Below are 20357 nucleotides of genomic sequence, written 5' to 3' on the forward strand. Positions count from 1 at the left end.
GTTGCACAGATAACCTACCCTGCCAATGGCCTGCAGCCTGGGGGCAGGCCCAGCAGGGAGCTCTTGCAGGTGGCCGCAGCCGTGTCAGCAGCCGGTGGGGGGTGGCGAGTGCTGACCAGCGGTCAGTGACCACCTGCAGATGCCACTGGTAGTGTTGGCAGCAGGGGTGGGGAGTGGCAGCAAGTGGCGACTGCCCGCAGGCGCTGCCAGCAGTGTCAGTGGTGCTTTTCGCAAGGGTGCACTGCCAATTCCAGGGGGTGCATGTGCACCCCCTATGCATCGCCAGTGCTTTGTTTCACCCTTCATCATCAGGGACCTGGCTTATCCTTTTCTCCTCGGCTCCTGAAGCCCTGCACAGAGCACCTAGAGCTGGAAGAAGCACTTCAACCACTGCCTCAGCAAGTGCTACATGACTGTTGAGTACACCTTCAGCCACCTAAAGGTGCATTGGAAGTTTCTGAGTGTACACCTTGAAGTAGCCACACTCAACCACCACCTGCATCCTCCACAGCATCTGCAAGGCCAGGGAGGTAATCTTTCATTACCCAGAGCCCACCTACCAATGGGGATTCATGGCCAGGAAAGTCCTGGCAGGTTACCTCCTGTTATGGGGTGACACCCAGGTACATAGAAGCAGGAAGGAAGGTACTGAGGGGACTGGAAACCCTGGCCAGCTAAATTCCAGCCTAGGTCAGGGGACTGTGTATTGTGTGGTTCCTGCCTCAGTTTCCCCATTAGCAGTGTTTATGGAACTGCTCTTTTCCTTGGGGCATTATGAGGGACCCAGGATGGCAGAGGCTGAAATTCAGCTTTGGGTAGAGGAAGCCCCAAATGGAGGGGAATACAGTGTGGGAAAGAACCAGAGAATCGTAGATATTTAAGGTTGGAGGGGACCTCAGGAGGTCTAGTTCAACTCCGTGCTCAGAGCAGGACCAGCCCCAACTAGTTCATCCCAGCCAAAGCTTTGTCTAGCTATGTTCTGAAAGCCTCCAAGGGTTGAGCTTCCACCACCTCTCTGGATAACATGTTCCTGTTATACATGATAGTAACATGTTTTACTATCTCCCCTGTGAGAAAATTATGCCTAATATCTAACCTAAACTTCCCTTGCTGCAAATTGAGACCTTTGCTCCTTGTTCTGTCATCCGCTACCACTGAGAAGAGTCTAGCTCCACCCTCTTCAGGACCCTGCTTCAGGTAGTCCAAGGCTGCTATTAAATCCCGCCTTAGTCTTCTCTTTTTTAGACTAAATTAGCCCAGTTCCCTCAGTATTTCCTCACAAGTCATGTCCCCCAGCCCCCTCACCACTTTTGTTGCTCTCTGCTGGACCCTCTCCAATTTGTCCACATCCTTTCTATAGTGGGAGGCCCAAAACTGAACACGGTACTGCAAATGTGGCCTCACCAGTGCTGAATAGATGGGAGTAATCACTTCCTTTGACCTATTGGCAATACCCCTACCAATGCAGTCCAGTATGCTGTTAGCCTTTTGGCAACAAGGGCACACTGCTGGCCCATATTCAGCTTATTGTCCACTGTAACCCCCAGGTCCTTTTCTGCAGAGCTGCTGCCCAGCCAGTCAGCCCCCAGGCTGTGCTGGTGCATGGGAATTTTCCATCCTAACTGCAGGACTTTGCACTTCTCCTTGTTGAAACTCCTGGGATTCCTTTTGGCCCAATCCTCCAATTCGTCTAGGTCCCTCTAAATCCTACCCCAACCCTCCAGTGTATCTACTACTCCCCGCCCCTGCTTGGTATCATAAGATGTGCTTCAGCTTTTTTTTCTTAGTGGTAAAATTTAACTTTCTTTAATAAAAACATTTTCAAAAACTGTTCTTCTTTCCCTTCTGCCAAACTACAAAATGATGGTGAGGGGACAGTGGGAGGAGTAAGACAACTGAGATGAGTGGGTAGGAAACAGAGTGTGCCAGTGGAGGAGAAGCCTCTATGGGAACTGGGAGGAAACCCTTTGGCGAGGCCCTAGTGCCGTAATGTTCCCTGACTCATAAGTGAAGATCAGGGACATGTCACTTTACATGGAGGACAAGTGATTTATCCAGGACCCACTGTCCCCTTGAGGGGGCTGCTGGAGTGTGGGCAGTGTGTTGCAGGTGGAGCCTGCTCCACTACCAGGGCCACAAGGCCTGCCAAGGGACCCTGACATTATTGCCCATGGGCCCTGGATCTCTGTCCCTTTCTAGGAACCCCACTCATGGGAACTTTCACCATGCCTGAAGTGCCTCTCCTGCCTCTGGGACTGGGCCAGATCTGCTGAGGAATGTGTAGCTTCCTCCAGACACTGGACATCTCCATTGCCCTGCCTTGCACTCCAGCTGCCTTCATGAAAGCATCCATCATCCTCATCATATCCCCCTTCCACATCTCTAATCTCTTGGCTTAGTACTCTCACAGACAGCAACTGGAAATGGTAAGCTCTCCAACCCCTCTATCTCCCTCAGGGGCTGCAAACTCGGGTGTGTGAAGTGGGCCCTATTTAATTCAGATTTGGATTCGGTCCGAATCCAAATGTGAAGATTCGATGCTGATTCAGAGAATCAGCAATTTAGACATAGACACAGCTTTAAATGTTTTTTCTACATACCTCGAGGTACCAGGTATGGCTCGTGATCACTGCAATGCTGTGGTGGATGAACCATCCTATAGAAGCACGGGGGCCCTCCCTGTGCTCAGCGGCAAACCCGGAAGTGGACCAGAAGCACCCCGTGCTCCTCTAGGATGGTCCATCCACCCCAGCATTGCAGCATTCATAAGCCGCCTGCTACCTAGAGGTATGTAGAAAAAACATTTAAAGCTGTGTCTATGTCCAGCTCACTGAATCTTTCAGAATCTCTCTCAATCGATTTGGAGGCTTCTGATTCAATTCAGAGAGATTAAAGGGTCCTCTGATTCAATTTGGATTCAGAGATTCGGCCACCGAACCAGGCCAAATCTCTGCCAAATCGAATCAGGGACTGAAGCTTCCTATCGCTCTACTGGGAACCAGTCTGTGCTTCCCCGCACAGAACTTCTAAAATCCATTCGCCAAGGGGGTTGCACTCTGACTAGGTGGCAGACCTTGCAGAGACGGCTGCCTGGCAGGGAGAGGGTGGGATCCTCCCAGGGAACTCAGGCAGGAACTTTCTTCTCTCACTGTTATTATGTTCCCTGGACACATGGTCCATCTGGGGTCAAGGGTCCCAGGTGTGCACAGGGACTACCTGCTCATGAGACACAGACGAAGCTCTCCAACCCCCTCCTCTGTCATTGCAGAAATGGTACTTTTTTACCATCATCTCCTTGGTGAAAATCTTCCAGTGCCAGAGGCAGAAGCTTTACTACTGTGCAAGTCATAGGCGATTGGTAGAGGGTGCAAGGGGGTGCACGTGCCCCCCCTGATGGGGCTGGTGCATCCCCAATGGCTGACACTGATGCTGTCAGTAGGGCTGGTCCCCCCCCCGACAGGGTCAGTGGCTTCTGCGGGTGCCCCCCCAGATTCAGGATGCACCAGTCACTCATGATGCAAGAGGTGCCCCCTTCCTCTGCATTCTACTTCTTCTGCAGAAAATGGTTTCCCAAGAGTTATTTGAATCCTGGAAGGAAATTGCATGCTTTCATGCCTTGGCTGAAAAACTGGAGATCCCCCTCAACAGGAAAATCAGACTGGAATGATACCTGTGGCTAAGCTATGATGAGCTCACCTCTGTGATAAGTCTAAGGGAAATACTTTCTTTTCTCTGATGTATTAAGATGCCAGCACTTCCTGTAACTGTGTCTTTTCACATACCCCTGAACTTACCTTCCTATTTGCATCCCATCCTCATGGCTGCACACACCACAGGGAAACCCAAACACAAGTCTCTGCTATGTAGCCTTTGCAAACCAAGGAGCTTTTGCTGATTATTATCAGCCTGAGGGTGTGGGGGGGGTGCATATTTATCAGGTCACCTAGCTGGTCCCACCCAGGGACTACCCATCAGTCAGAAACATGGACCTGGAGGAAAGGAGGGGTAGAATGAACTACATAGTTCATTGATGTAGTTTGGGGAGAGGAGGGATCACACTTCATTGGAGAAGGAGGCAAGGTGCAGGGGTGGGGGGTGTCATTCCAGCTACTGTCTTGGGGAGGGATTGGTCTGTTCCTCCCAGGAACAGAGGATGGCCTTGAGGGATACTCAGGGTAATGTGACTAAGCATGAATTATTTTCTCCCTCAGTGACTAATTAAGTGTTAAGTGTGAAAGGGGGAGGGGTGTGACCTACAGCTCTCGATTGAATGCGCAGCCATTAGCACCCTGGGCTACGTACATTGTCCACCCTAGGTGGAGACTTAATAATGACACTCCACCCTCACAACTCTCGATTCCCAAAGATCCCCTTTGGAGATTGGAGCCCCAATGATGGGGGAGGGGCAATGACTAAATGGACATCCATGAGTAGCCCCTTGCCACTATGTAGAGGTAAGGGGGAGGCTGACCAAATGCCATCAGGTGACAGTCTTGGACAATGTGCTATAGGTTTTCTACCATCCAGGTTTCCTGACCCTGGGTCTGGATCCCATGCATCCTCAGTCTGCAAGTTTGGGGGCAGGGGTCAAGGGTTTCCTTTCCAGCTGGGTCTCCATCACATCCATGCAGTGCAGACTGGATCCTTACCTCTGCATACAGCTGGGTGTGCCTAGAGTGTGTCACCTTTTTCACCATGACCTGGGGAAGCAGTGGATTGCCTTTGGCTCCCTGCACTAGGAACAGGAAGACTGGAAGCTGGTCTCTGGGTCAGTAGCAGGTGCTGTGAGGAGCCATCCAAAGACAGGGCACAGAGAAACCTTGGCCCTGAGATAGGAAATGGTGTCACTAGGCACATGGCATCCTCCAGATTTGCAGGGATCAAGGTTCATGGGGGAACAAGTGCAGGGCTGTTTGAGATGTGGATGGCATGACATTATGATCCACATTCTGCATGTCAACCACTGTCCTGCCGGAGTTGTGCCGTGCATCCTGCTTCTTAGTGCCTGGTATCCTCTCACTCAGGAACAGGCTGAGGGAACTGAAATATAGCCCTACCTGTACCTGCACCGTTGGTTCCCCTGTCCTCCTGTCCTGTGCAAAGGTGCATGACAACTCCTCAAAGAAGGGCACCGTGTGCCTCCTTCCCCCAGGTTCCAGTTGGTGTCAACTGTCCTCTTGTAACAGGTGTGAGTCCACCTGGGTTTTCCTCTGCTCCCAGTCCCACATTGGCCCTGTGCTCTCATCTCTGAGACAATCTGCTGGTACACCTCTTTGTCGTGGTGTATAGTGTAGAGCTGTTCCTGGGTCTCCTTATCACCCCAGAGGGAGAAGAAATCCTTCACCTCAGCCACGATCCAGTTAGCATCCCAGCTGTAGGTAGTGGAGGAGGAACAGCACATCACTGATATGGTGCATGGGTGCACCTTTGGGGTCTGCGTATCTATGGGTAAGTTTGGATGTCACTTGCTGGGGGGGAGGGGGGTGTTTGAGCATATGGGTGTGAGTCTGGGTGCATAGTTCTTTCTCTCCTCAATTGTTTCCAGGTCTGGTCAGATGTGTCCCCTGATCCAGAGTGACCTGAGGCCTATTGGCCACAGCCATCCAAACCCCAAACTTTCAAGGGTTATCAACCTGCTGGCCCGAAGCCCCCTCAAGCCTTGAACCTTCCAGGGTCATCTATGTGCCACCTCAAAACTGGCTGGCCATGCCCACCCAAAGCTCTGAATTTTCATGGGTCTGCTACCTGCCAGCATGCCCATTGGGATGCTAAACGGTGACATGGTGGATCCTATCAATAGGATAAATGTACAAACATTCATTCAACCTGTAGAAAATTTACTGGAGAAGATTTCTGTCTCATGGGATGTGCTAGATTTTTCAATCATGTGCCCCATTTTTAGTCCAGCAGAAACTGTGTGAACATTTGTATACCTGGGGTTTCTACTAGTGGAACTGTGCTGCTATTGGTGGAAGTGTAATACTTGCACACACCTTTAAATGCCCTTTTCACTCCAGGGGAAGACAAGAGCCCTGACCTAGCTCCAGGCTCTGGAGACTACTCTCAGATGGTTCCCAATAACATTATATTTAATTGTATTGGGTGGGTGTTTAGTCCCCAGTATAATACTATAGTTTTATTACACTTTGTTGCTAATGTGGTTCACTGTACCTGAGGGAGCTGGGCAGAGAAAAAGCGGAGTCCAAGGCAAGACAGTTGGCAGTGGTGACACAATAAAGACTGTTTAGAGCAGTATTTTCTACTGTGCTGTTTGGGATGTCGGCATCCTGATCCTCTCCCTCTCTCAAGAGGGAAACCAGGAGCTGAGCAAAAGAAGGAGCTCTCTGAGACACGCGTACTACAGATAGCCAGGGACAAAGAACCAGGGTCTTGAAGCCAGAGGCTTGTCCCTCTAGAAGCCATACCAGGGCTGGCTTCAGGAAGTCCTCCAGGAGAGATACTGGACAAAGTTTTTTGGATAGTCCTAAGGCATAGCTTTCCCTGAAAGGGCATGATCTGTGACACCTGATTCAAACATAATATAGTTTATATAAAGAACAAAAATATTAATTAGGATATAAACTGTTTGGTGCATTCTTATATAAATCTGATATACATCTAAATAATAAAAGTAATAACAATAGTAATATATTCTAGCCCTATTTAGGAAGCTTGAGTCAAGTAATTGAGTATAAAAATCTAGGTTCACCTTGGAATCCTTATCCTTCAGACTTAAGCTACTATTCTGGCTGAATAGCTCATCTGAAGATGAACCGAGATAAGTGCTTCTTTAAAATTGAGTTTTTAAACCTAGGTAGTAAGTCCTTTTCCCTAACAGGCTGATCACCTTTTTGAGGTCTTTTAAGACTTAGAGAATTTAAAATTAATTTATTTCAAATTTTAATAATATTATTAGTTCTTTATGCAAATGATTAAAATGGTTTATGTGATTTTTATCATTTTAATAATTTGCATGATATGCCTTCTATATACTATTTGGTCACTTATATTTCATTTGAATTTCATAATTTAACTTGCCATTAACCTTTATTTCAATTAACTTTTTTGAGAATTTAATTTTGGTGGGATGGATTTCTCAAATCTTCCTTGGTTCCCAGAATATCTCTGGGGGTCAGCACCCTGCAGTGACTAGGTGGCAGAAGACGCATGTCCTAGGTACCTGCCACCCCAAGGGTGGTATCTCTTTGACTTCCCAGCATAATATCTTAACTACCATATGACAATTTAGGCATTATTCAGGAATTTCTCCCAAACGTCTTCTGATGCTAAGCTAAAGTCCCTTGCATTTAACAATTATTACATAGAGAGCAATGTTTCCACTCTGCTGGGAGCAAGGGTCCATGCTAGAACTAGGGCTCTCTTCCAGCCACTGTAGCATCCATTTCATCCTAAGGCTTTTTTTCTTTTTCCTCACCCAACATATTTCCCTTTCTTGGTTGCTCAGGACCCCATTTGAAAAAGAGTACTGAGAGGGGACTGGATAATCCTTAACTTGTGACCTGGTAGTTAAACACTGTGCTAGGAACTACCCAGTTTTGTTCAGTTATATATTTGTGCCTACAATGAGCATACATGCACACCTGTGTATATATGCAGGCACTCAATCTATGCAAAAATGTTGGCATATCCGCCATGACGTGGTAATAGAATTGGAACCTGTGCATAAATACCAAAAACACCATTTAAATGGATGGCATTTGCACTTTAAGTGCACCCAGAGAAATAGAATTTCACCCTCGGCCCTTACTTTTGGTCAACTTCTCTCTGAAATTATCAATCTGCAAATGTAAAGGGTGATAATTTGCAAATGAGACAAGGAATGCAGAGAAGCGAGGGGTCTTGAGTGGGAATAATACGGGGTAATGGATGGGGTATGGTGGGACAGGAAGCAGAACAGGGGGAGGGGAATAATGTACAGGAGCAGTGAATAATGCAGGGGTTAGTGACTGTGGAAGTGAGTGGGGTAGAATGGAAAGTGTGTGGGGAAGAAGTGAGCTGGGGGCGAACGCTTAAGAGGCTGGACTGGGGAGTGAGGGGGAAAGGGTAAATAGTGAGTCATAAGATAAAGTGGGGTGAGGGTCAGAATTGTTTAGTCCAGAGGCAGATCTGTGGAGGTGCTATAACTATGTAATGCATGCAGTAAGGTCTTTGCTCTCTGCTACCATGGCTCTTTGCTTTTTGCACCCTTCTTTTTCAAAATCTTAGATCTGCTACTGGTTTAGTAAACATAGTTCACAGACACAAACAGGAAATGCAAATGGACAGTCACCATTTGTCTGACCCCCAGCCTGTGCCTTAGGTGGGAGTGGGATGGGATGTTATTTCTAGCACAGGTCACATTCCTACTCTGGCACCTGCTGGCTGAGAAAATCAATGTTCAGTTTTCTTCCCCTATCTGCACACTCCCTCAGTAATACTTTCATTCCCTTAAACAGTTTCACTTACTCCACATCACGCTTTCTGATTGTTTTTCCAGAAGCCATGACCTCAGCCACTTTAGAGACGATTGGGTCATAGTTCATACTGGCCACTGCAACCACCTCATCGTTCCTACAGAAAAGAGCAGAAAATTTTAATGGTGTCTTCAGTGGTGATGATGGTCAGTTTTTCTCTCACAAACGGTAAAATACTTGTTGGAATATTTATAACATAACTATCATTTCCCCACCTAGGGAGCCCCCGGTAGTTCTTTGTGTTTGCCATCCCAGCTGTGAGCAGTGTACATGATGAAGGAAAGCAGCAGGTCAGTGAGGAACAGGCAGGCAGGGATGAGGAGTGGCCGGGATCTCATGCTGTATCCCCCATCACACTCCATAGCACTGCCATTGGTGCCAAGAGGGAAACAAGACGTGACTGAATCACAATTTGGGGCTGGTTCCATGCTGGGGTATCACAACAGTAACTTAACTCATTGGCCAAAGCAAAAATCATCGCAGAGTTCTGGATGCGCTAGAATCTACTGATGAACATAAGCAGACTGTCTGAGGCAGAGACGTGTGGGCAAGGAGGACAGAAATTATGTCGCACGGTGGATGTTCTCCAAACAGGAGATCTCACCCGAGCCATGAGATTTGAACTTTTAAAAATCCCAACTAAAGAAAAAAAAACTTTAGTTTGGGACAGCTCTCTGGTGGAGACATACAGGTGCAAGCCTGTCGTGGCCCCAAGAGCCAAAAACCCCAGCAGACCCCTCTGGTGAACCCGTCTCATCCCCAGCACAGTGCTGGGAGGTAACTGGGGCCTGCGGCAGGAGGGCACTACTTAGGAGCAGAAGGCAGCTGAGAGGAGTTGAGGACAGTCACCCCTTCCCCCGCCAGCTCCTACTTAGCCCAGCCACCTAGGGAGCTGCACGACTGGCATTGTGCAAACAGGCATGCTCTGTGCCTCAGTGTGCGAGTTAGTGCGTGAGTTTGCGCAGGAGGGTGCGTGGAGGGGCTATCAGCAGGCTGTCAAGCCCCAATTTGTCCATGGTGGAGTCGCACAATACACCCCATGCCTGCTGTGCCCCTGGGCAGCTGGAGCCCCCCTCACTGTGGGACAGACCTCTGGCGCTCAAGCTTGGGTAAAGGGGTCAAGGGATTAGAACCCCCCAGCTGTTCAAGAAGCCGGGGAGCCAGGGGACCGCCTGCAGGCAGCTACTCGAGCCTGTCAGCCAGGTTGCAGCAACAGCATCAGCTGCTGGAGAAGGCCACGTGGGGGTAATCATACCCACCTGGTCTCCCACTCAAACAAACGCCTAGGAGCCGTGTGAAAAGGGCCCACCCAGCAATATCGTGATGGGCATGCGCCGCACCCCAAGGCTTCCTGAGCTCTGAGGAGAAGGGTAAGAGGGAGGCAAAAAAAGTGTCACTTGCTTTAGGGACTCCAAAGAGTGGCTAGCTGCTGTTGCCATGGTGTGTCTGCCGATCCTAGTGGGGAGAAGGTGCTGGGAGCTGGGGGATTTGCAGCCTACACAACAACAATGCAGCTCTCACACCATTAATAGACAAGGCATCTGCATCCTCCAAACCAAGGACAAGACAGAACAGCTGCTACCACGGAAGAAGCACTGAAGGGTGATTGTTGTGGGAAAATCCCTGCTGCAAGGAACAGAAGGTGCCATCTTAGGGGTCTGGGAGCTCAGGTGGTGTTTTCCTCGATCCTCCCAGTCTCGGGCTATGGGCTGAGGAGGGAGAGGAGGATCCACACGGTGAACCAAAGACTGCGGCGCTGGTGTTGTCGGGAAGGCTTTGGCTTCCATGACCACAGCCCGCTCTTTGGAGAGAGAGGCAGCGAGCTGCTGGGAAGAGATGGCCTCCACCTCTCTCCCCTGGGGAGGAGGCTCTTCTCAGCCAGGCTGGCTGACCTGCTCCACCGGGCTTTAAACTAAGCCCGCTGGGGGATGGGGGCACTACTGCCCCTTCTGGCCCGCTGAACGGCCCTTGCAAAGCCAGCGGGCCAAGGCACTTAAGGGGGCACTAAAGGGAGCCCAGCCCTGCCCCAGCCCTGGCACAATCCTGACACCACATAGGTCCTTTCCCATGCTACTATGCAGTATGCTACTATGAGCTACTATGCAGTACTATTCCTCACTGTTACTGCACAGTAGTATCAGCACCACAGTTCGTGCTCATAGCAGCTCATAGCAACAAGCTGTGGCAATATGGTATCACATGTAGATGCATTCTGCATGACCTACTGCATGCTCATACACCAACCAAATATCTATGTCGCTTCTATGGGTAGAGGTCCTGTCTTGTCCTCCAGCTCTACAAAGCCATGTAAATACCATAATATTTAATATTTTCTAATGAAGTTGGAGCTTAAAAGCTCATCTGTAATTACTTTGGAATACTACATTCAGTTCTAACCACCTCCTTGCTAAAAACATAATGAAAAGTTGGAGGGTTCAGAGAAAGGCACCTCAAACTATAATGGGCTTGGAGAGATTCACAATATGAAAGGTTAAAAGAGTTATGCATTTGTAGGTCATGTAACAATTATTAAGGGTGAATATGAGTGTAAATCTCTGAAACATAGGTGGTTGACACTGGCCATGTCTACATGAGCAGCCAACCATGTAGTTGTTACTGTGCAGTTATTTAGTACTCACTTAAGCAAATACTAAATGACTGCTCAGTAACCAGTGTTACTGTGCAGTCCTGATACCGCATGGTTATTTTTAGTTGTTACTATGCAGTAGCAATGAGCTACTGTGCAGTAGCATGGGTGTCATGGTTCATGCCTGTCAACATTACATTGCTGCAGCAACAAGCTACAGTGCCATAGCTCATTGCTATGGGAATGTAGTGTCTCACTTATATGCACTCACTTTGTCATAGTTTCATAGAGATTAAGTCCAGAAGGAACAATCAATTCATCTAGTCTCAGTTTCTATACAGGATAAACCATTAGATTTCACATAAATACCTTACACCACCCCTAAAGACTTTATATTAGACCAAATATTTTGGTCCTGAACCTGAAAAGCATGCCACATGCAGAAAACAGCCAAGACCAAGGAGTCACCCATGCCTGAGGCCCTTATCGTGGAAGAAATGATTAGCTGAGATATGCCCATATGATCTGAGCAGGTAAACCAAGCCCCATGATATAGAGGAAAAAATAAAGCTCCCCCACATCCTGCCAGTCTCACCAGTTGGAAGCTGCATCCTGATTTCAAATCTTGCAAACAGTGGGCACATCTACACATACAATTAATGCTGTAAAGGCTTACTGTGCATTAAAATACTATATATTGAGCCTTCCCAGGGAGCACATATACACATGCTCCCTGTTGGGAGCTAATGTGCTCCCATTATGAGCAACCCTGTACACGGCTGCTCCAAACCTGCCCTGGCCCCCTGCAACACCCAGGGGGAACTCCCCCTGAGTTCTAGCCCAGGGGCTGGCAGGGAGCACAGGGGCAGGACAGCAACTGCATGAGGCCAAGAGAGCTCTGCTGGCTGCAGCAGCAATTGTCTCCTGGCCACGTGCATATCAGGAGGGGTCCTGATGTGCAGGGGCCTGAGCCAGCAGCTGCTGCAGATCTCTCCTGGCACCCTGCACATGGAGACAAGCCCTGGGCCCAGTGCGGTTTCTCCACCCAGCCTGGATCTGGCCTGGAACAGTCTCATTCTGGGGCAGGTCTCAGCCAGCTCCAGGCTGTCCAGGGATTTCCCCAGAAGGGACAGCTCCTGGACAGCCCCAGGCTGCTTGGGGAACTCTTGCATAGCCCAGAACTGGCTGGGACCTGCCCCAGAATTAAGACAGTTCCTGGCCAGCCCTGGACTGTGTGGGGAATCAGAAAGCTCCTGAGTTCTGGCGCTGCTTAAAGGGCTCTCAGCCAATGGGAAAAGCTTCTTTTATCACTCCTTTTCTTACAGACAAAGGACGCATCTACACTTCCACTAATGTGCCATTATTATGGTGCATTATGTTTAGTACCTGTACTAACAGGTACTGCTGCCAGCCTTGCCCATTTTCAAGGGGCCTAGGCTAAGCTGCAGAAGAACTGCAGCCCAAAGTCTGTTTCTGAGTAACCACAGTGTGAACCTTCACAGAAGTGACAACTAACCTGGTCAGCAAGTAAAGGAAATCATCCAACACAATTAAACAAAGCATAAGGACTAAAAGGAGATAAGAGAAGACCATACATTAAATAATCCATATACAATATATCATAGCTTAATCTTAAAGTGGTAGTAGTAGTGACTGATGTAACCAAATGTGTAAGATGTTATTTTGCTATAATAGCTATATTTTTGTTAAAATGCTTTTGTTTTGTTAAAACAAAAACAGCCTGTCAGAGAAGGTAAAGTAAGGTAAAGAAGAAACAGAAACATTATTTCACAATGGGGAAGAAAAAGAGATAAGAAATCCTCCCTCTTTCCCAAGGATATAAATCTGACTAATTCTCACCTTCCAAATCCACAAGAGATTTGGTTCAGTCCACTTCCAAAAGTTTCAGTGAAACAAAGAAATTTAAATAAAATCAATCACAGGTCATTTATTAAAATATTAAAACTAGCCATGTATAAATATTGGCATAGGCTGGAAGGAAATCTGGAGAACTCAGCAAATTCAAGAGGACCGGCTGCCAATCTGTGTGCCACTCTCCTCCCACCTCTTGAGTCTCCCCAGCTGGAATAGTTGCGAACCTATGTTGTACTGTTTTGGGTAGCCAGATAGACTTTAGAATAAAGGTTTGTTCTGATGTTTTAAGGTGCAAGCAAATAAAAGGTTTGGCTGTAGACCTGTTTCTGGCTCTTTTATCTTTTCTGCCTACCCAAAAGTTTATCTGTAATCTACGTAACAGTACTAACTTAATGTACCATAATTAGTACCACTGTGCATTAGGGCAGATGAATGCTTTTCATGTGATGCTTAATGCCCATTGAATGAAACTACTGCGCATTAGCACATTAGCACAGTTTTTGCCAGCCATGCTAATGCACAGTACAATTAGTCCAAAGGGAATTAAACATCTCATGTAGGTGTGCCCAGAAAGTGCTGTTGAACTCTTGCTAAACTTCACAGATTATCTGGGGACAGAAAAGTTTATAAAGTTCATGCTGTTCAATCAGAAAAAAGAAGTTAGTGTTTGACTTGGGTAAGCAGTCCTATGTCAAGAATAGCTAAGACTTATTGTCACAGTTCTGTGAACAAACCATAGACAAAATGGGGTTCACACAAGCTACTCAAGCAATTAGAATGCATATTCATATTAATCAAAATTATCAACTTGTCTCAGGTAATTTGTGAACATAAAATATGCCTACATTTGTAGGATACATTAATTACAAGGAACAATTTCACAAGTTCAGTTCCTTGCCATCTCTTCTTTTCCTTTGGTTTTGTCTCCCAGTTTGTTTAAAGTATTAATAAGCAGTTCATTCCTTAAAATAATGTTACTCATTGTTGTGTGTGGATTTTGCAATATAGAAGTGGCCTTCATAAGGCCATTTCTTTTACCTTTAACCCCAACACATAGAAACGGACACAGCACATACTAGATGGGTAACAAGAGAAGTGCTGTGTAAAGGGTTACTGATAAGATATGAAACTAGCTGAATCCGGTCAACAGAGGAGCCTCGTCAACAGAGAAACCTTGAGAACAGTACAAAAATTGTTTTCTTTCAAGCAGACTACTTGGCAAGAATATATAAAACATGCAGTCACAAGAGGTAAACTTCGGTGTTCATATGCACAATGTCACTTGATTGGATAGAATAGTAATTTAGTTAGTAGATGATTGGGTATTCTTACAAGCACGAGTTAATCATGAACTAATGCTGATGTACTAACAAGGTATAAAATAGCATTATAACTGGTAGGCAGGGTCCCTCCTCGGAGGCACCTCACTGCAGCAAATAAAGATTCTGTATCTGACTTTGGATACTTGCTCTGAATGATCATTGCCCCAGCCTAGAGCGAACGGCACGTGGCTTTAAGAGCGTAATTCGTAACATCATATATAAATATATTATTGGATCTTATCCATCAACTGGTGAAGGGAATGATATACAAATATTATGTTTGTTCATATTAGTGCACAGGTAAATATCTCCCAGCAGCAAAGCAGCAACCCATGTGCTGTTCCAATATTAGGTGGACCACATGGGGCTAAATTCTGTTTCACCTCTATGTCCCTAAAGGCCCCTCTATGAAGGGATATGATGCACAATCCACACAATTGGCTTCCTGCCATGCCACATATGTGTGACAGGAGGTGCGATGGTGGGATCAAGCCTCAGATCCCATTATGTCTTATTACCAATGCACCAGCAAGAAGCAGGCTCCTGTAACTGGGAGTAGCTGGGACACTAGGTCAGTTCTGGTCTTGGGACCACAGGGGTGCCTGGAGCATCCCAATGGCTGGGGTACTGTGTCAGTTGGGAGCTCCCAGGCCCAGGGATGTACATAGCACCCCCCTAGCTGGGAGCTCCAATCAGCTGACAGGACCCCCAGCCACAGGGCCCCTGTGCACACATTCAATTAATGGTGTGATAAGAAGCAGCTACAATGTTATTATATATACTTTATGGAATAACACTGTAGCTTATTTCCCTTTTTATCATACATTAATTGATTGCATGTGTGGCTGAGTGACCACTTAGGACTTACCTGAAGTGTAACATGCAGATGGGGGCCTAAGTGGCACTTACACTGGAACATAATTGCAGTTTTTGGCACTTGTACACAGCTTGGATTCTATTTCTACTCTTGTCCTCCCACTTCTGGCTGCCTTGTGAGCCAGCTTCAAGAGGAGGGCTGGAACATACTCTTGGGAGGGGGCAGGGTCTAGATTGAACCTGAATTTCCCCCTGCCTAGGCAAATGCTTTAATACCTAGGTTACTCGTTTACAAGAAAGGGGTGCCCTTCTTTTCTTCCATCATTCACTGATTGTGGTTTTTTGAAATTAAAGTTCAAGGTCTTAGCTGGCCTTGTGACCATAGCTGGGTGATTGTATTCTACTTCAGAGCCCTGTGTGGCTAGAATTCAGGCTTTGCAGGGAAGGGAAGCCAAGGACAAATATACCTATGAATGCACAAACAAAATCCAAATTACTAAAAATTATACTTATGTGGCTACATAAGCGCTTGTAGCAGGATACTAAGGTGTCTGCTACTCTCAGAGCAGAGGCAGGAACCCAGGTGCCGGTTGCCGTGATGACCAGTTAAGGAGGGAATTGGCCGCACCTGCACCTGGTCAGCTGACCGGAAGGGGCAGGGCTTGCCTCCCACATAAATCCCAGGCCTGAGGCCAAGAGGGCAGTTCCCTGCTGGCAGCCAAGGGGGAAGGAAGCTCTGCCAGAGCAACCAGAGGGGAGAGGCCTGACTGTACAAGCAGCTCCTGATGCTGTTATGGGATGGAGTATTCCCTGGTAGGGATTGAATGATGTTTTAGCCAGGCGGCTTGGATTTTTGTTATAGCTCAGGGGCTTGTGTTTTGTTTTTTTAACCAGCGGTTTGGATGAGGCTCATAAGAGACCCGCAGCAGTGTGGGAACCCCAGCCCCAGAGAGAGGGGGTGGCGAGCACCAGTGAAGGCGCAGTGCCAGACAGCGCTGCAGAGGGCCCGAGCACCAGCAAGGCATGGAGTGAGACACAGCGAGACAGGGCTGTGGAAAGCCCAAGGAGGACAAGGGGAGGGCCAAATTACAACAAGGCCCAGATCAAACCACATCAGTATCATCTGCGAGGCTTGGGCTGCGGTGTAGGGGAGGAAAAGGAGCCGCAGATAGTGTCCCCTGGCACCGGGGCAAAAAATGGGCAGCCTCCCGCTAATTAACATCCATTAATTAATTAAGATCAAGGCATGGCAAGCAAGAAGGTAGGCGGCTGGCCCATAACAGGAGGGCAGGGTCACTGATAGATGGACTCCAGAAGAGGCACTCCTGTCACAGTGCTGCTTAGGCATACAGAAACGAAATATGAGCTAACCTTCAGCCTTTTACTCTCCATTCGATAGAGTCCATGGATAGTGCATCCAGAAAATATTGAGCTGTGTATTTGGACATAATTAATGTGTCTGTGGAGAGGAGAACTCTGCATTATGCTAAATAGACTATGTACATCCAAGAGGCACCAAGCTGAGCATGCCAGGCATACTGCATCCCAAAACTCTGAGAACTCAATAGTCTTGAACATCCCTAGAGGTCCTGAATAGCAATAAACACTGTGCAGTACAAACTGCACCTAGTGCACTCATGCAGCATTGGCCTCAAATCTTCTCCTTTTTCAAAGTGTTTTTTTTATTAATGCACCTGAACACTTGAAGAGAAGTAAAACTGGTCATAGTAATGATAGCAGAGATTTTGAAATCTGCTTATCAGAGCAATCACTAATATAAATATATGTGCTGGGACTTCTCAAAGGGAAAAGAAACACTTACCTAGTAAAAAATGCCGCAAACTTTAGGTCATCTAAGTCTCCTTGAATGATGACATCATCATATCCTTCCCCATGGCCTGAAAATAGGAATAATGTCAAAGTAATGAAGGCTGCAATTCATTAACATTACATAAACAAGCACATAACAACTGCTCTGTTCCAACTGATGAAAAATAACGGTATAATTTATTTGTCTTTCAAAAAAAGGTGCAATATTTTTTTTACTCTGTAATCTGTGTAAAAAAGATGGTGTATTATACAATAAAAAAGATGTACAATCTGAACTGGCATTTCTAATTTTGCTCAGTACAGATCTGTGGCTTTCCCATCTCTACTTTTTATCTGCATTGTTTTGGCTTAGTCAGAGACACAAATTTAAAAAGCCCCACAAAAAACCTCAAAAGCAAGCGGAGAATCACTGCATCAAAAGAATGAAATAATAATTACTGTATTTAGTAGAATATAAGACAAGGTTCTCTTTCCTCCTCTATGCCATTCAGCATGGGGAAAAAGGCTTGTCACCTTATCCTTATATTCACATACAGAGCAGAGAGGGGAGCAGGTAACTGTGGCAGCTCTGACTCTGTCCCTGAGCCCACATCAGGACCAGAGTCAGACACCCAGAAGCCTCCTGCTCCTCCCCACCCTCACTTCCCCTCTGCAGCTTCTGACCCCCTGCCTATCCTCTTTTCTCCACCTTACTGTCAGGTGTAACTTGGCTATGACTCAGTCTGGGGTGTCTCCTGGGTGTGGAGCACATCCTTCCCACTGCTGCATGGCCACGCAAGGGCTGAGTTTCCATGTCCTGTGCTCCAGGACAGAGCAGCCCAAGCAGCATCTTACAGTAAAGGGCTGGAGGGGAAGGAGAAGAGGCAAAAACTGGGGAGCAGGACGGGGTGGGGCGGGTAGGGGGGACAGGCAGAAACTGGGAGGAATGGAGAGAAAGGCAGATACTGTGGGGAGCTGGGGGTAGGGAGGTGCAGGTGGCAGGGGGACAGGAAGGCTGCAGGGGGAAGAAGTGGACAGGGAAGACGAGGATAGGGGCCACTGCTGTCCCACCCCACTCAGCCACTGCTTTCCCTGCTATAACAGTGTGGGGATACAAGACAACCCTCCTATACTTATATTCTATACCTGAAAAATTATAACAAATTTCTAAATTTTTCATATATAGAATCTAATTATTGGGGGGTTGTCTTCTATTCAGGGTTGTCTTCTATTCAAGTACATACTGTATTTGAGAGGGGAGAGTGTTCAGCATGCAATATCCTTGTCTCTGCTTGACCAGGTTTGCTGTGGGGTTGTCAGTCTTCCAGGATGGACTTATGGTTCTATAAAAAGTATGTCACCTCCCCACATTTGATGCAGGATTGCCCTTCCCTACATGTTTGGACTAGCTATTACTCATTTTCCACAGGCAGATTACAGGTTCACTTCTCCTTCCAATATAAAATCAGGTGTCATTCATTCCCCCCTTACATAGTTTCAAACAGGGAGAACTAAGTCTCTCCTACTGTGTCTATTTCAGACATTGGCCCCTGCTCCACTCCTCAACTGGGTTCAGCTCTGTCCTTCTTACCACTGGCACTTTTGGAGTTTGTTCCTCATTGGGCACATCTACATGTGCATTAATGTGCCTTTTCTAATACACATTAAATTTAGTACCTCCAATGTGAAGTATTAAGTTAATGTGTATTAGGCTGTGTGCAGTAGCACATATGTATGCTTTTTTAGTGAAGCTTAATGTGCACTATACTCTTTTACTGTATATTAGCATAACGTCATGGTTTTTTACCTGATGCTTTAATGTGCAGTAAAACAGTTTACTGCTTTTGCACAGCCCTACTATCTAGTTCAAACTGCTTCCTTACTCTTTAGGCATACATTATTATTTTCTTACCTGCATATCGTATGCTGTTTCCAAACATGGCAGTCCACAGATAAGGGATTGTGTTGATCTCTGTCCCATGAGCCAACATATTCAGAGCTGCTATGCGACCTGGAAAACAGAAGGGAAGAATGTGAGGAAGGAAAAAAGTGAGAAGACCTTTCCATCCATGGTGTTTGGGTGGATCATTAGCACTGAGACTCTTAGGGCCTTTTGATAATGACTCCTCTAGTCACAGTGGACATCAACACTATCACTTGGGGGGGTGAGAGGAGGCAACAAAACCCACCAACAGGGGAAGTAAGGTGAAATTTTATGGGACATTAGAAATTACACAACGGAAATTACGTAACATGAAAAAGAAAGAAGCCAAACTCAACAGTGACATATATTTTCTAAGCCTATGCAAGAAACACATTATTCCCCAAGGACAAAACATCTACAGTCCTCTTGACACACAACTCCAAATATGCTTCACAACTATGCAGAAGATCTTCAAAGAAACTTAGAAAACATCTTCACCTAACCTACTCCAGAAGAGATCAACTTAAAAAGGACATCACCGCATGCTACAACAACTTAACCTTCATATGTTCCCATGGAGTAATTTCCTACCCCAGACACATATTTTGTGCAGTATCTTAAAGTTAATTAATTCTAAAAAAAAAATATTTTTAGGACATTGTTACTGGCACTGCAGTGCACAATATCCCCAAAGAATAGCCAGCTTACATGAATGGTTTGCTCTCTGTGGATGAAAAAATGCCCAGGGTAACACGTTACCCCAGGCATGAATGTGTTTTTCCATATGAGGTAACAACTTACCTCAAAACCCATGTTAATTTATGTATAAATGACAGGCCTAGACCTGTATGGACACTTTGGGTGGATCCATCTGAAAGGTCAGTATTCATTCACATCTCATTCATGTCAACTTCAGGTATTCATGGTAACTAATGGATGGCTATCCTCCACTCTGCTTTTGCAGAAGATGTGGTAATCCCTTTTGCTTTGTTTGAAGGCTGCAAGGTCATCAAAACACTTTGCCAATGCCCCCCCCTACCAAAACCCCCCGCAAACCCTTTGTCATACCCAAATTCACCTCTGCTCTCTTTTCTCATGGCAAAACTCCATCTCACCTGCCCCTTTCATAACACACAAGCTAGTTTACCCTGCCTTTGTTGGAAGCGAAGACAAGGAGCAAAGGGACAGCAGAGAAGAAATAGAACAATATCATACTGCAATACAGTGTACACTGTAGAGTCCCCTTCAACGGTAAGGGCTTGACAACCCCCATGCCCCTTTTACCTGCTCTCAATAAGATCCTGCATGTTTGGTTTTCAAACAGCATCCAGTGGATGCTGGTTTCTGGCTTCTGTGCCCAGGAGGAGAGGATGCTACCTGCACTGCCATAGGGCAGGGCTGAATTGCTTCTGTGACAGCATAGGTGGACAGGCTTGTCTTTGATTGTTATTTATATACATTCAGCAGTAATCAATGTTTTTTTCTGCAGTTAAGGATGAGAAGGCAGCGCATATGCAGTGCTGAAGCCTGTCTTGCACAGGTAACCAGGG

At 46.7% G+C, this 20357-nt stretch overlaps 1 protein-coding gene across 1 annotated transcript in view; it reads right to left on the reverse strand.

Annotated features, from left to right (window-relative positions):
* The window catches only part of AIFM3 (AIF family member 3), a 214587-nt gene that overhangs the window by 13906 nt on the left and 180324 nt on the right, over window positions 1–20357 (reverse strand). The window contains exons 16-18 of the mRNA XM_090062294.1: window positions 18796–18894; window positions 16897–16972; window positions 8467–8571 (exon numbers count right to left, since the gene is read on the reverse strand). Of these exons, the coding sequence (XP_089918420.1) occupies window positions 8467–8571; window positions 16897–16972; window positions 18796–18894 (280 nt within the window). The remainder of the gene's footprint in view (window positions 1–8466; window positions 8572–16896; window positions 16973–18795; window positions 18895–20357) is intronic.

Source organism: Crocodylus siamensis, chromosome 9, assembly GCF_052110815.1.
Source record: "Crocodylus siamensis isolate JL-2025a chromosome 9, ASM5211081v1, whole genome shotgun sequence".
Taxonomy (NCBI): Eukaryota; Metazoa; Chordata; order Crocodylia; family Crocodylidae; genus Crocodylus; species Crocodylus siamensis.